Source organism: Oculina patagonica, chromosome 13 (genome assembly GCF_052425735.1).
Source record: "Oculina patagonica isolate OP01 chromosome 13, crgOcupat, whole genome shotgun sequence".
Lineage (NCBI taxonomy): Eukaryota > Metazoa > Cnidaria > Anthozoa > Scleractinia > Oculinidae > Oculina > Oculina patagonica.
The window spans coordinates 111,451-126,354 of NC_135770.1; the positions used below are offsets into that span (position 1 = coordinate 111,451).

Here is a 14,904-nt window from a genome sequence, read left to right on the forward strand (position 1 = left end):
TAAGTCGTAGTTATGTACAATCTCCTCACGTCGAGGCAAAAAAAAATGAAGAGGGCTATTTACATCTTGAAGTTTACAGACATACTGCCGGCAAAGATGTTGGCGCCGTTCTCTCAATGAAGTGAGGCCGAGCAGCCGTAAAGCCTCCTTGTAGTCGAGGGAAGGACAAATAATAAACATGGCTCTCTTCTGGACTCTCTCAATGTTATTATCTAAAAAGTCAGGAATGTTCTGCCAGACAGGGGCGGCATATTCTAAAATAGGACGCACTATTGTAACAAATACTTTGGCTAATGCTACCGGCGTGGCACCGCATTGCTTTAGTATCCTTAGGAAAAAGAGTCTTTTGTTCGCTTTTTTAACAATATAGTCTATGTGGTAGTCCCATTTTAAGTTGCTGCTGATGTAAACCCCAAGGAGTTTGTATTTTGAGGTTCGTTCAATTACGTTATTTCCAAGTATAATAGGATTAATTACGAAATTATGGTTACTCATAAAACTGATCAACATTTCCACGCACACCATTCTTTATTCCTTCCCATTACTCAGAACTCTCCCAACAAACGATCATTACCCACGCCTATGACAAACACTGGTTAAGGTAGCCGACGGAGACAAGCTATAAATTACAGTTCTATATGAGAAAACACGACCAACTTATAACTCATAACTAGAAGGTACACCGAAGATTACTGGGATGGGAAATCGGAGTGTAATCAAAGCTTTCAGTACCAGGGGGGGGGGGGGGGGGGGGGGTCTTCCAGAGACAGAAAAGGAACCAGCCACAGTAGACATTTAAGTGTGAAGATAAACTATACCACTGTTCTTCCTATGTAGTGAGAGATCTAATCTGGAGAGCAACCCATTATGTTAAGAGTACTTGAAAGGCCAAGCCTAAAGCTGTGGGGGGCTTTGCCGATAGCTATCTATGCCTCCGTGAGATGTTTGCGTAGACGGTTATTAACCGATGATGCAAGTAAAGGTCTCGCGCTTACAACTTTACTTCGGTCAGTAGTCCTAAAGAAATACCCTCCAACTAATTCAACGCTAAGCAAGCGACAAACGGATAAAAAATACTCAATCCAGGAAACAGGGCAAACCTCATTATCCTAAAAGGATTCCAAAACAAATGGACAAGATATATTACCCTGATTGGTTTTAGTTAGGATAAACTTAAGTAAAAAAACCCTTCCGGTCTTTAAGGTGGTAGACTGGAGATTGACAGGCCCGCACGTGTTGAAGAATGCCGAAAATCTACGATGTTATCCGTTCTTTGACGAAGTTCAAGATGGCGGCGTAAACAACTATGTCATGCATAGCAACGATGTGAACTTGTGACCTCGGCAAATGGGCACAGCGGATAATAGGCGTACTGAGTTACTGCGCAAGTCTCCCCTGAAGAATCTTATGCTGGGCGGTAAATTCTTGCGGTGTTGTGTAAATGTTATGTCACGAGTCCAAGAAACGAAAAAAACTATGATTTAACCATTAAATGGAGCCAAAATATCAAGGAACCACACAAAGGACATAAGTTAAGTTTATTTCTACCATCAACTTTAAATTTAAGACGTGTAAGACGTCGGATATAGTGATCGTCGTTTAGCTACTTTTGTAGAATATATTGCAGACTATCTAACGGGAAAGGTACAGCGGACGTGAACTTGCGTCTTCCAAAACGTAGCAAAGTTTTTCAACGGCAAAAGCAGGCAAAAATCAACATTTAGTGCGTGTCATTCGCGTGTCACACAATAAATTCAATATGGCGGCGCAAAGTGCCAGCCTAGCGACCGACTTTAGGCTTAAATTATTCCGCACATACTCCAGACCTCCGCCATAAGGTGAAATTCGTTGAAATCGACAACAAACTCAGAGACTCAAAGGACAGTGCAGAATGCAATATGGCCAATCAATCGACATCATGATAATAATTTTCCAGGGTAATTTCGCTTGAAAATAAGTCAAATGAGTTCACCTTTCAGTTCAGTATTGAAGCAGCAAACGTGATATTTGTCCTTTTCGTGCAAATTTTGTAACATGATACCTTTGTTTTTCTCTTAGACTGCTATGATGCGTTTAAGTCTAATTATATTAACGCCACGGATTCCACAAAAATCATACCGCATTATTCCCTTCAGCATTTAGAAAAAGACCTAAAAAATTACAAATTTTCACAACAGTGCACGAGCAGAGCAGAAACTATTGATTACAAAGCAAAAAATGTCGAAATTGCAACTTTCCCCCCCGAAGTTGTCGCAAAAAATTGCGGCTTTTTCCCCGAAAGGTCGCTAAAGCATTTCGTGCGCCAGATCATGCTCTCGCCACGGTCTGGTGAACACGTCACACGCTCGCTCAAGCATGAAGCCGAGAAGCACGAAGTGTGAAGATTTCTTTCAAGAAATGTCGGAACCGTCACAAAAGCATGTTCAAACACTAAAGAGGCAGAGGTTTTACAAAATAAACCGGAGGTTAGTTCACCCGATGGAGAACAAATCAAAGAAAGGGAAGTGACGGATGCAACATGATACTGTTGTTTTTCTCGCAGATCGCTGTGATGCCTTTTAAGTCTTATTAAATTAACGCCACGGATTCTACAGGAATTCTACCGCATTGAAAAGCACACCACGTTAGGCTTTAATAGAAAATTTCTAAACACGTCCCTGTTATTTTAATTTTCGATAGCTTGAATTTCAGTTTGATATTGAAACAGCAAATGAGATACTTTTGTTTTTGTCAAAAACGGATGTAACATGATGATATGGTAACGTGATTTATTTTCTGCAAACAAGGCGACATTGATTATAACACAGATATCATCAATTAATTATGAGATGCTACTAGATTATCTTTTCTAATAAAACAGCGTTGCCATATCAAGAATTATTTCACATGAACTGCTATGACGCCTTAGTGTTTAATACAATTAATTTGTGGTTTTAACTTGGCGCCACGGAGTCTACACGAATATATCCTTCTGCAGAAGAAACACGCAATGTTCGTGACGTAGACCGATCTGTGCATGCGTTTAGCACAAAGTATTTTGTTCCAGAAAGAATTGTACCACAAGAAGAGCATAGTGCATTCTGAAACAAATATATACCTTGAGTTCAGCAATTGTAGGTATCGTGAATATACTCCCCGTTTTACTAAGGGCACACGGTCAGGTGCTCTCCATCTCCTCCCCTCTTTACAGAAATAATTAATAAATTGATATTAATTAGAGCGGGTTTCACTTGAATGTCGAAAGGTAATTGCGTTTGCTTTGGTTTTGCATTGCTTCGCTTAGTGATTGGCTTAAAAATCTCGCGCCACTTTCTCAGCCAATCAGAACTAAAACAAAAACCAATCGTGACTCGCTCGCGCACGTTTTCCTGCGCTTCGTGCCGGCTACATGTATTTGCTTCGAGTTTTGATTGGTTCACTGGATTGTCTGTGTCCTTTGTGATTGGCCAGAGTTATTACTTTGGTTTTGGTTTTACGACACTCAATTGAAAACTGCTCTAATTAATTGGTGAGCGGGTTTCACTTGAGTGTCGAAAAGTAATTGCGTTTGCTTTGGTTTTGCATTGCTTCGCTTAGTGATTGGCTTAAAAATCTCGCGCCACTTTCTCAGCCAATCAAAACTAAAACCAAAACCAATCGGGACTCGCTCGCGCACGTTTTCCTGCGCTTCGTGCCGGCTACATGTATTTGCTTCGAGTTTTGATTGGTTCACTGGATTGTCTGTGTCCTTTGTGATTGGCCAGAGTTATTACTTTGGTTTTGGTTTTACGACACTCAATTGAAAACTGCTCTAATTAATTGGTGAGCGGGTTTCACTTGAGTGTCGAAAGGTAATTGCGTTTGCTTTGGTTTTGCATTGCTTCGCTTAGTGATTGGCTTAAAAATCTCGCGGCACTTTCTCAGCCAATCAGAACTAAAACCAAAACCAATCGGGACTCGCTCGCGCACGTTTTCCTGCGCTTCGTGCCGGCTACATGTATTTGCTCGAGTTTTGATTGGTTCACTGGATTGTCTGTGTCCTTTGTGATTGGCCAGAGTTATTACTTTGGTTTTGGTTTTACGACACTCAATTGAAAACTGCTCTAATTAATTGGTGATTAAAAGTTTACACCGCGTTAGCGGTTTAGTGGTTTACTGGTTTAGTGCTTTAGGGGTTTAGCAGAAGCCAACCCACCAAACCATCACACTAGTGCATTCTGCACTAAGAAGGTGGCGGCCCGAACCAATATTTACATAATAACGGAAAGCCAAGAAAACGAGTCACAATAGAAGGGACACACTGCGATTTACCAATAGCTATGAAGTTACCCGCCTATATGAGAAGATAACATAAAATGTAGGCGGCGGTCCCAGCAAGGACTCTGTCAGGGGGTAGAGTGGAGTTGGCTGGCCCCCTTTAAAGCCGACGATTACCTATGTACTGAGACACTGTAACCCAAAACGAACGTTCCGCACTCGTTAATGCGAGAACCAAATTGTGATATACCGGTATATAGGCACTCGCCTCACAACCAAACGGGAGAGTGCAAAACAGTAAATAAACGCAATTACATTGATGATTCAATTACGCGATGAGAGATGGAGAAGCACGTGTTGATTCCCGCTTATGTCATGAAACGAGGTCCGAAAATGACCAGGGACGACATACCTGGGCAAGTCTGGAAGATGGTCAAGTCTAAAGGAAAGGTCTCCTATCCACATATTCAAAAACTGCTCATCGTGGCAAAGACGAGGCTTAGACAGTTCCACGGTAAGGAGAAGGAAAGTAAGGGGGGGGGGGGGGGGTTGGGGTTTACATCACAAACTCTGCCCCAATCCGCGAGCCCCCAGCATTAACCCAATCGACAATGGTATCAGTGATGAAATCCCGGAACTGCTCGCAAACTCTGGCGTTATCAAGTCGCATAGCAGGAGGAAGCCTCGAATCGTATGGGGAGTCTTTAAAGTTTACTTTTAAAGGCTTGAAAAACTGATCAATCTTAACACCTTCCTGGATAATCTCCATGAAGTTCACCTGGGAGGAGCTATACTCGCTCAATAACTGCCCCACACCGGCAAAAGGTTATAAAGTTCTCGTCTGAAAAACTGAGGATTACGGAAACGAAGCTGGCTTAACGAGGCTTGACTGGGACAGGCTGCAACCATACTTGGTGAAGGGAGGGGGCCAACAAAAGGGGAGGGCCCCTGCATAACAATGTATAGAGCAATAACATTCGTGGATCAATTTCAGGCAACTGCAACAACTCTTTCGTGATACGAGGAAAAACACCCATAAGAGGAACAAAAGAAAAATACTAGCGTGAAACAAAAACCGAAAAGGAAACAAATAGGGAACCCACCCCTTCGTTAACCCCGAGCTCCGAACTAGGTCCGAAATTGAGACACAGAGCAGGTCCCCCCCAAGGTCAACGAAGAAAGCGGATGCGAGAGGATGAGAGGCAAAAAAGACACAGGCAAAGCCAGATAATTTAGCAGTTAATTGAAAAACAGCAGCAGGCAATAACTTGCAACAGCATGTTACCCTAACTGGAGGCAGAGGTATAGACAGGCGTCGCCCATCCAGTGGTATGCGCACGAATAGTCACACAACAACAAAAGCTGGCTTCACCAGTAGCATAAACAACATATTGCTTTCACCAGAAGTATACGCAACGACAGCCATGCAACAACACGTTTCCTTGCCCTAGGTGTTCGCGATAATAATCACACAACAACACGCTTCTTAACCATAGGTATACGCAATAACAGTAGTACAACAACGCTTTTCCTTCACCGTTGGTATACACAAGATAGCCGAGCAACAACACGTGCCTTCACCGGTGGAATACGCAATAAAATAGCCAAGCGACAATACGTTGCCTTCACTAGTTGAAAATAACATTTCGAACATTAACCACTTGTGGTATACAAAATAATAGCCAAGCGACGCTGCCTTCACCTGTGGAATACATAAGAACAGTCCTACAATAACGCTTTGCCTAAAAAGATTGCCACACAGAGATTGCCACACGACCATATGCTGCCTTCACCAATGGAAAACGCAGTAACAGTCATACAATAACGTTCCGATGGCCAAGAACTGCTAACTGAGCCCATGGCTAAACTCAAGACCTACGGAGACCGGGCGTTCAGCACTGCTGCGCCGAGGCTGTGGAACAACCTGCCACTGAGCATCCGAAAATCGGCATCAGAAGACATTTTTAAGAAGAACCTAAAAACTTATTTTTTTTAAGAAGCCTATGACATTTAATTTTTATTTCTTATACACGTTTACTTTAAGTCCAGTTAAATAATCATGATATTTTTAGTTTTTAAATTTTTAACTTTTAAAACTTCACTCTCTGCATGTATAGATATTTTAGCTCAATAGATTAATTTAGTTAGGTATTTTTATATTTTATTCTTATATTTTAGCATAGTTATTGTAAAGCGCTATGAAAGATTAGCTAAATAGCGCTATAGAAATGATGATGATGATGATTATTATTATTAATAAAACTTTGCCCTCACTGGTAGTAAACACAATAATTGCCACGGGGAAAGACGTCGCCCTCACCAGTGGAATATGCAATAATAGTCATACAAAACACTTTTCCTTCACCAGTGGTATACTGTAATAGCCTTGCAACAATACGTTGCCTTCACTAGTGGAATACGCAATAACATTAAATTTGCTGGTGGTATACACACCACTAGCCACACGAAAAGATATTGCCTTCACCAGTGGCATACGCAAAATAATAGCCACGCAACAATACGTTGCCTTCACTGGTGGAATACACAACAATAGCCACGCGAAAACACGTTTTTTCGCCAGTGGAACATTATAAACATAAACTATAAACATGTCCACGTAACGAGTTGCCTAAAACGGTGGTACACCGTAAAGTAGCCGCTTAACAAAAACGTTGTCTAAACCGGTTGTTAACGCACGCAAAGAAAATCATGAAATAATTGCTATGAAACACTTAAACGACAATAAACTACAACATGAAAGTAACATAAGACCCTCAAAGGGGTAGGGGGGGCGGAAAACGCCCTCATAATGCAAAAATAAAAACAAGAAAGCCTAATTTGCGGAAGCTTAAATTAAAACAAAGGCCTAGAGATATGCAAAACACAAATATACAATGCTAAAAAGCGCGCAAAGCGGACAGAAGAGAAAATGACAAGCACGTGCAAAAGAACAAATGGCGGGCAACTAGCAAAATACGGAGAACTGTGCGGCGACGAGAGAGCAACACTAAATAACCCAGACAGAATATATACAAACCGAAAACAAATGCAGGCGTGTAAGCCACAAGCAGCGGATAAAACGCAACAAAACACGTAAAACAAGGCTAAAGAACAAAGATGTTACTAGAATATTACCCGTTCCCCGGCTCCAACAGCCGGAGCCGCGTACAAAGTCGGTGCCGGCGGCAGAAAAGGTTGGCTGTCGTGCCGGAGTACCGTTAAAATGACCACGTTTGAAGCGAAATGACACGATTTATACCCTTAGACCGCAAAGCATCAACACTGCAACAAGCATGCGCCAAAACGAAGGAATTCGAGAATATAATTAAAACTTCTGCTATGAGCTAATTAATTATGCAGTGAGAATAGTGAGAACACATTTGGTTCGTATACATGCAAATGCAAAGATGCTGGGTATCGCTGGACAAGTAAGGGATGTGACGACATTGATGAATGCAAGAATGGAGCTCACAAATGTGATCTAGCTACTTCGAAATGCAAAAACAAAAATGGGGGCTATAACTGTGTGTGCCTTAAAGGTTACAAGAAGAACAAAGATAAATGTGTTGGTAAGTGTCTTCAAAAGTTTCGTTTCTTTTTTATCATCAGGTTAACAACTTAAAGTCAGTTTTTTGTGCGTCTGTTTTTGCGGCTCGTGGATCTACGATATAATACTTTGACAATGTTACGACGAAACGTTTCATCAACTACAATACAATACAATACAATTTTATTGTCCATACGTGGGACGAGGTCTCCCTTTATGTCCGAGCCAGAGGCTCATGTATGAAACGTTTGACTTAAAATTAAAATACACTAAAGTATATGCTATTAAAAGTACAAAAAATTTTCCCCACCCATTAAAAATGGAATGATAGTAACTATTCACAGTGGCTGTGAGCCACTAAACTCGAAAAATTAAATATGAAACAATATCGCAAACAACAAACTGAGACCCAATTTTTCCTTCAAACTATAAAGCAATCCACGTGCAGCGAATCAACATATTCGTTAAATCACAACTATGTAATTAAAAAACAACAAATCACTGATAAAGAATGAATTTATTAATAGAACCGTACACAAGCGTGATAAAACCTTCACCTGAGTTCAGAATCCCATCTCAAACAATCAAGCATTCTTCTGAAGAATTAAGCAGTAATCGATCATCATGCCAAAAGCTACTGGTTTTCAAACAACTACACTAATCCCCTTAAATTAAAAGTTGTTTCCAAGGTAGAGACAGTTCAGAACAACTGCAAAATCGCCAGAGAATACGGGATGATTCCTAATGATTCAGTGAATCTTCAGTTTGTCGCAATTCGCCAAGTTGCTTGCGAAAAGATCAAGCAGATCAAGCGGGTGAACATTGTCATCAAAACGAAACATTTGCTGTTACCAGTATTTGTCGAGTATCCTCAATCCAATCAAACTCTTCTGAAGTAGTTTCTTTTAGCAGAGAAGTCGTGGTATTTTAAGTTTTCGCTTTTGAACAAAAATATTACATGCAGCCGATTTCTGTCAGATCGTGTTATAATGTTTATCAAGCGCATGGGAACGACCGCTTCTGATTGGCCAGTTTCTGGTGTCACGACTACAAGTCAAATAGATTGATTCCTTCTTGATCCTTCTTCTCTTGAAAAGTCACGTTAGCAGTGATTCTGCAAATTAATAAGGAACAGAAGGAAAGAAACAGAACCAGTCTTAGGCAGAAATAATTGTTGTAGAAGAGATTGCGAGGAAATTGTTTAAGACATGCGGGATTTCGAATGCCCTCGTCAGTTCAAAAGACGATCACGTACGCCGACAAAACAAATAAATCCAGAGCGAGCCGATGGAGGACGAGTTCCAGCCCAAATAGCGAAGAAAAGACGAATAAAAACTTCATTCCTAACGTTGCATCATTAAACCAAATGGCTTTTTAGGAGCCGCCACTAAAATAAAAGGTAATGACCAAGAATAAATACAAACTCTTGTTAATTTTCGTTTGTTGTTGACCGCTCGGCTTATAGATGAATATTTTATTCAAATTGAACTCTTTCTAGTAACATCTAATTTTTTTCGGAAACACTCGGCGACAAATCGAACCCCCAGTTTTGTTGAGTTTTAACCAGTTCTCAGTAAGCTTTGGTGAAAATATGTAGTCTTTGTGTACTTCATATATGCGCATGCGTTCAGCACAAAATTCTATGTGCTTGGGTCTACGCCTGGAAGAATGCATACCACAAGGAAAACATTGGGTTTACAGAAACAAATATATAGCCTAAATGTGTACTTCATATAAAGTAGCACAGATAAAGCTCGTATTTTAGCTAACCCCTTACCCGCTTTACAAGATTAATTGATTAATTCAATTTGATATTAATTAATTAATTCAATTAAAACGTTTGCAGGAATCGAGGGAAGGAGTGAAGGAGGGAAGGAGTGAAATCGGCCCCCTCACCAAAACTCGGAATTGTCCGAGTTAAAAAAGACAAAACTAACACCACCCCCCTCCCCTTACCCCATACTGTACAATTAGTTTGAATCAATGGATCAAGTGATAAATAATATTATGTACTTATTGACTGAGTGGGAGGGCCAGACGGGAAAATGTTTGGCTCAAGGTCAGGACGTACGGACCGAGCGCAGCGAGGTCCGTGCATCCTGACCGATAAGCATTTTATCAATAAGCATTTGATCATATGACCACTGATTTTTTTTGTTGTTTTTCTTTCATGGATGCAGACACGGCGGCCGGTTTCGCGCGCATTTTGAAAAGCCAATGGTATCGCGTAATTTGTTTGGAAAGCCAGTAAAGTGCATTTGAACTGCGATGTGCGTACAAAGTTTTTGAACTTCTGTTAAAATTGTCAACGAAATCTCCGAGATTTAGCTCCAATTCCAAGAAGATTTAAATCACCTAAATTCCTCGTACATGATTGCAGTTATTAGAAATTTAAAAGGAAACATTTATGAAGGACTACAACAAAGAATTTGCACGACGTTTCGGCTAGTCGTGCTCGTCTCTCAGCGAAGACTGAATTTCTCCTGATTGAACAACTTAGCGACGTTTCTTCTGTGCTGAAATTCACAATTAGTTTGAACGAGAGGATTAATTAATTTTCCACAACATTAGATCTTAATCTATGAAACTGTGTAAAGACTTGGAAAGGATTGTACTGGCAGTTCAGGATTTTGCTTCGCTCCGTTTCCCTTCGGCTTCAAGTTGTTTTGTTTACCACGGATCGTAGGATTCATGAACGTCTGCTGTTGCTATTATATTTTAGTCCTTGAATTCGTTAGTTCCTCGAAGATGAAGCGCTTTTTATTACTTTTTACGCGACAGTGGAAATTTGTCAAGATATGTTTTAACACACGTTTTACGTACGCAATTATTTACGCGACAGTGGAAAACTAACTTTGATTGAGAATAAATAATAGACATTCAGCGCGTAAGAATTCCCTCAGTTATTGGAAAAATGATGACGATAATGATGATGGTCATCATCATCACTATTATTATTATTATTTTTAATTTTTTCGTCTAATAATAGTGAGGAAGGAACGAAAAGTTTTCTCATAAATGACTTTACTTTCAGATATTGATGAATGCAAAACTGGTGCTCACAAGTGTGACACAAAAACCTCAAAATGTCAAAACACAATTGGAGGCTACTTCTGCAAGTGCCGAACAGGTTTCAACAAGAATCAAGATAAATGTGTCGGTCAGTGAATACCGTAATATACATTTTGCCTGCTGAGAGCTTAAAGTAATGAACCTTATAGACTGAGTCTGCAATGTATGCAAAGCGCTTGATACCCTGTTATTGTGCTCAGTTAGAGATGATTAAAAAGGGGTGGATGCTTCACGTCACTTTATATGTTTCTATAAAGTAATCACAATTGCAAGGGTCATTGATATCTCGATAAAGTGTGGAAATGAATATCGTTACACACTGTAAAAGTTTCCACAGATAGCAAAAGCTGTCGAAAAGGTGTCGTAAACAAATCTGCAAATTGGACTGTTCTTAACGCCAACAAAGAGTTTTGGTTGACATCTACACATGTCATCAGTTGAGTAGGGTAGTACCTTTGTGTTAATTATATCACGCTTAATGAGATTAACAGTGAGAATTGAAATTATATCTTTTTAATCTCCTGAGATGGTGGCTATGGAAGGAAAAAGTTGGACAGCAATTCTAGGAAAACAAAACTACATGTTTTCATTGGCGACTAGTCATTTAAAGAGCTATTTTCTCTTTATTACATGACATGTACAGTGTGCAGTCAAAGGGGAAGGTTGATCAGTTAGTTTTTGATCACATACTATACTTTTGCCTGAACAGACATCAATGAATGTGATCAGAAAGACCTCTGTGGTGATAGCAAAACAGTTTGTGAGAACACATTTGGTTCGTATACATGCAAGTGCAAAGATGCTGGGTATCGATGGACAAGTAAGGGATGTGAAGACATTGATGAATGCAAGAATGGAGCTCACAAATGTGATCTGGCTACTTCGAAATGCAAAAACAAAAATGGGGGCTATGACTGTGTGTGCCTTAAAGGTTACAAGAAGAAAAATGATAAATGTGTTGGTAAGTGTCTTCAAAGGTTTCTTTTCTACTTTTTATCATCGTCATGTTTTCTTTAATAATAGTAAGGGGAGGGAGAAAGGTAAAGTTTTCTCATCAACGGCTTCATTTTCAGATATCGATGAATGCAACACTGGTGTTCACAAGTGCAACAAAGCAACCTCAAAATGTCAAAACACAATTGGCGGCCACTTGTGCATGTGTCGAACAGGCTTTCACAAGACTCAAGATAAATGTATCGGTCAGTGAATAACATTTAATTATTGTCCATGCCGAGAGTTTTAATCATGTAATTAGCTTGTAGCCTCAGGGTCTGAAATGTATGTAGAGAGCTTGATAATTTTTCACTAGGTTTAGTTAGAGATGTTGCAGTCTGCAGGCTGCTTCAAGTCAGTTTATATATTCCCATTAAGTAATCACCATACAAGGTTCATGGATATTTTGATAAAATGTGAAAGTGAGTAACGTTACACACTGAAAAGTAAATTGAGCTTTTCAGAGATTGGAAATGGTGTTGAAAAGAGAATGACAAATTTGCAATTTTGTTTGTTCTTCACGGCAACAAGAATGTTTGGTTGACTTCTGCTCTTTAAAACAGCCTAGTAGTGTTGTAGCTTTGCAAGAAAGGTTAGTAAAATTATGTCACGCTTAAGTAGATCAACATTGAGCACTGAAACTAATTCTCCGTTTCTTAAGTTTCGTAAAGTTTACACTTGGAGCATGTCAGTTACTTCATCTACTGAGATGGCGGCTATGCAACGGATTTTTTTTTTTTAGGGGGGGGGGGGGGAGAGATATGGTGGGCAGTAGTCCAGTCCCTGAAATCTCTCTTCCGCACACCCTTTCTAGGGGTTGATCCCAGGCGCAAGAAGAGAGGTTGCAGGATTACTTGTATGCGTATGCGCCAGTTTCCCCCCCAAAATTGGGGGGAAAAGCAAAATTCACCGAGAATAACTTTAAAAAGAGAAAAACTTGCCATAGTATATACTAAAAGATAACGTCCAAAACACAAATCGCTTTCCTTCACCTATTCCTAGTATTTTGTAACTGCTCATTGAATTGGCTTTGGATGAAATTGAGCACAAGATTTTCTTTTTGCATTTATTCGCGCGCTTGGTCGCGTAGCTAAATTCGTCATTTGAGCGAACAATTTTAACCCTTGCGCGCGCTTCCCAAGCAAGTAACGCCACACTCCTCGTTTCTGATTGGTTTGTTTTGAGCATGCACATGCAGTGGCTCCATAGGGTTTTGAGATATTACGGCGCGCGCACAAGTGATACCCATCAAGATATCGTTTTCGCGTTATTTTTTAAACTAGTTAAATAAAAGCTGCCGAAATATTAAAAACGAGGACTAAAATATGTTGTGCATTATTCTTCTTTAAAATAACGGCCTTTGTTTTTGAGCTACATCTACTCAAAAAGTCCTATTTTTGGTGTTTTTATGGCTTTGATCTTAAATTTCTTTAATTTTCTTCGGTGAAAAATTGTGAAATTCTCCCAGCGGATTGAATCTGATGAGAAATAACTTTTAAAAACAAAAAAAGTAGGGGTTGTCCAGGTCGTTTTTGCGTTTTTGGTTATTTTGTGTTTTTTTGACTAAGCAAAAAAATTGGCTTACAATTTTTTTTAAAAAAACGGCAAAAGGGCAGTTAAAAAGGTATCACATCTATGCCAAATTTTAAGGAATTTCACCGAAGGAAACTCTAGTAAATACAAGGGGAAAATTTCTATTTTCGCCCGAATAACAATTACGTCATCAGAATAGAAATTGTCCAAGATCGCTATTTGAGCATGCGCGAACTTTCGAACCATACGAGTTGATGTGTAAAGATGAGCGTTCCCCGTTGTTGTCAGTTTTTGTGCGAATATCTGTTAACCCCAAGGTTAGTTAGAGATATACCTTAATCCTTTATGTAGCAGAATCTCTGAAATTCTGCTCGAAGTATCTCACAATCGCGGAGACTATTCTTTATTTTCTCTTTTGCTTTCGATCGTACGAACTTCACAAAAACGGCCAGAAGCACCGCGGACGTTGTAAACACCCTTTTAGGGTGTTGTAAACTCTTTTATCTGCTCAACACAGGAAAGCACGGGTGTTGTTTCATTGGCAGGAAGCAAGTCTCGCGTTTTCTCGCCGAAAATTTCACGCTCGCGTGAAGCCGCCATGTTTGTTTTGATTTGCCGGCATTTCAAGCTCGCCTTTTCGTACCCATTCTTCGCGCGGTCAAGAAACCCTATGGAGCCACCTTAAGGTGGCCGAATACAGTTTTAACGTGTCTCAAAGGCGCGCGCTCCGATTCTCTGCTTGACGTCATTATTGCTCGCGCGGGCTAAAATGGCGCTAGCAACTCTAAACAGAAGCGAAAAAGAGTTCCATATGTTTTACCATGCTTTACCAAATTTGTATACAAAAGAGAAACTTCAAAATACTTTTAGATAGGTCTTGAAACCTGGGACGAAAAAAAATACGACAAAAAAGGTGGATAAACAACCGACAGAGAAGTTCTAATTCTGTCTTTCATTATCGCTCGCGACGCATGGCGTCATCATAGCGCGCGCTCGCACGCGCAATTTGATTCGCGTGTCGTGATCCGGAGGATCCGGAGGATTCGGAGGTCGTGATCCAGATTTTCTCACAAACCTACCGTACAACCTATTATGAAACTTTCACAATTAAATTTAAGGGGTGAACCACGTCCACAGCCAAAATTTTGAAAAAATCTGTAAGACAGATTTTGAGCTATTTTAAAAATCGGCAAAATATCACATTTTCCTATTTTGCGAAAAATCTGTCTTACAGATTTTCATATTATTTTGCATGAATGTTTAATAAGAGCCAATTGGCTACTTCAAAATGCAAAAACAAAAATGGGGGCTATGACTGCGTGTGCCTTAAAGGTTACAAGAAGAACAAAGATAAATGTGTTGGTAGGTGTCTTCAAAGGTTTTTTTATTCTTTTTATCATCAACTTAACAAATGGACGTCAGTTTTGTTATGCGTCTGTCTTCTTATTGATGATAAATTTCGTCATTTCATTGTCAAAGTTTTGTAGATATCTTCGAGCAGCAGGCTAGCGGATCTACAACAA

General features: G+C 39.9%; 1 protein-coding gene across 12 annotated transcripts in view; it reads left to right on the forward strand.

Annotated features, from left to right (window-relative positions):
* Positions 1–14,904, forward strand: part of LOC144634372 (uncharacterized) — a 164,047-nt gene that overhangs the window by 102,367 nt on the left and 46,776 nt on the right. For 9 of the 12 annotated variants that reach the window (XM_078493318.1, XM_078493314.1, XM_078493317.1 and 6 more), the window contains 3 exons: positions 10,818–10,943; positions 11,565–11,816; positions 11,929–12,054. In XM_078493318.1, the coding sequence (XP_078349444.1) occupies positions 10,818–10,943; positions 11,565–11,816; positions 11,929–12,054 (504 nt within the window). The remainder of the gene's footprint in view (positions 1–10,817; positions 10,944–11,564; positions 11,817–11,928; positions 12,055–14,904) is intronic. The other 3 variants (XM_078493311.1, XM_078493313.1, XM_078493319.1) reach the window with 2 other exon arrangements.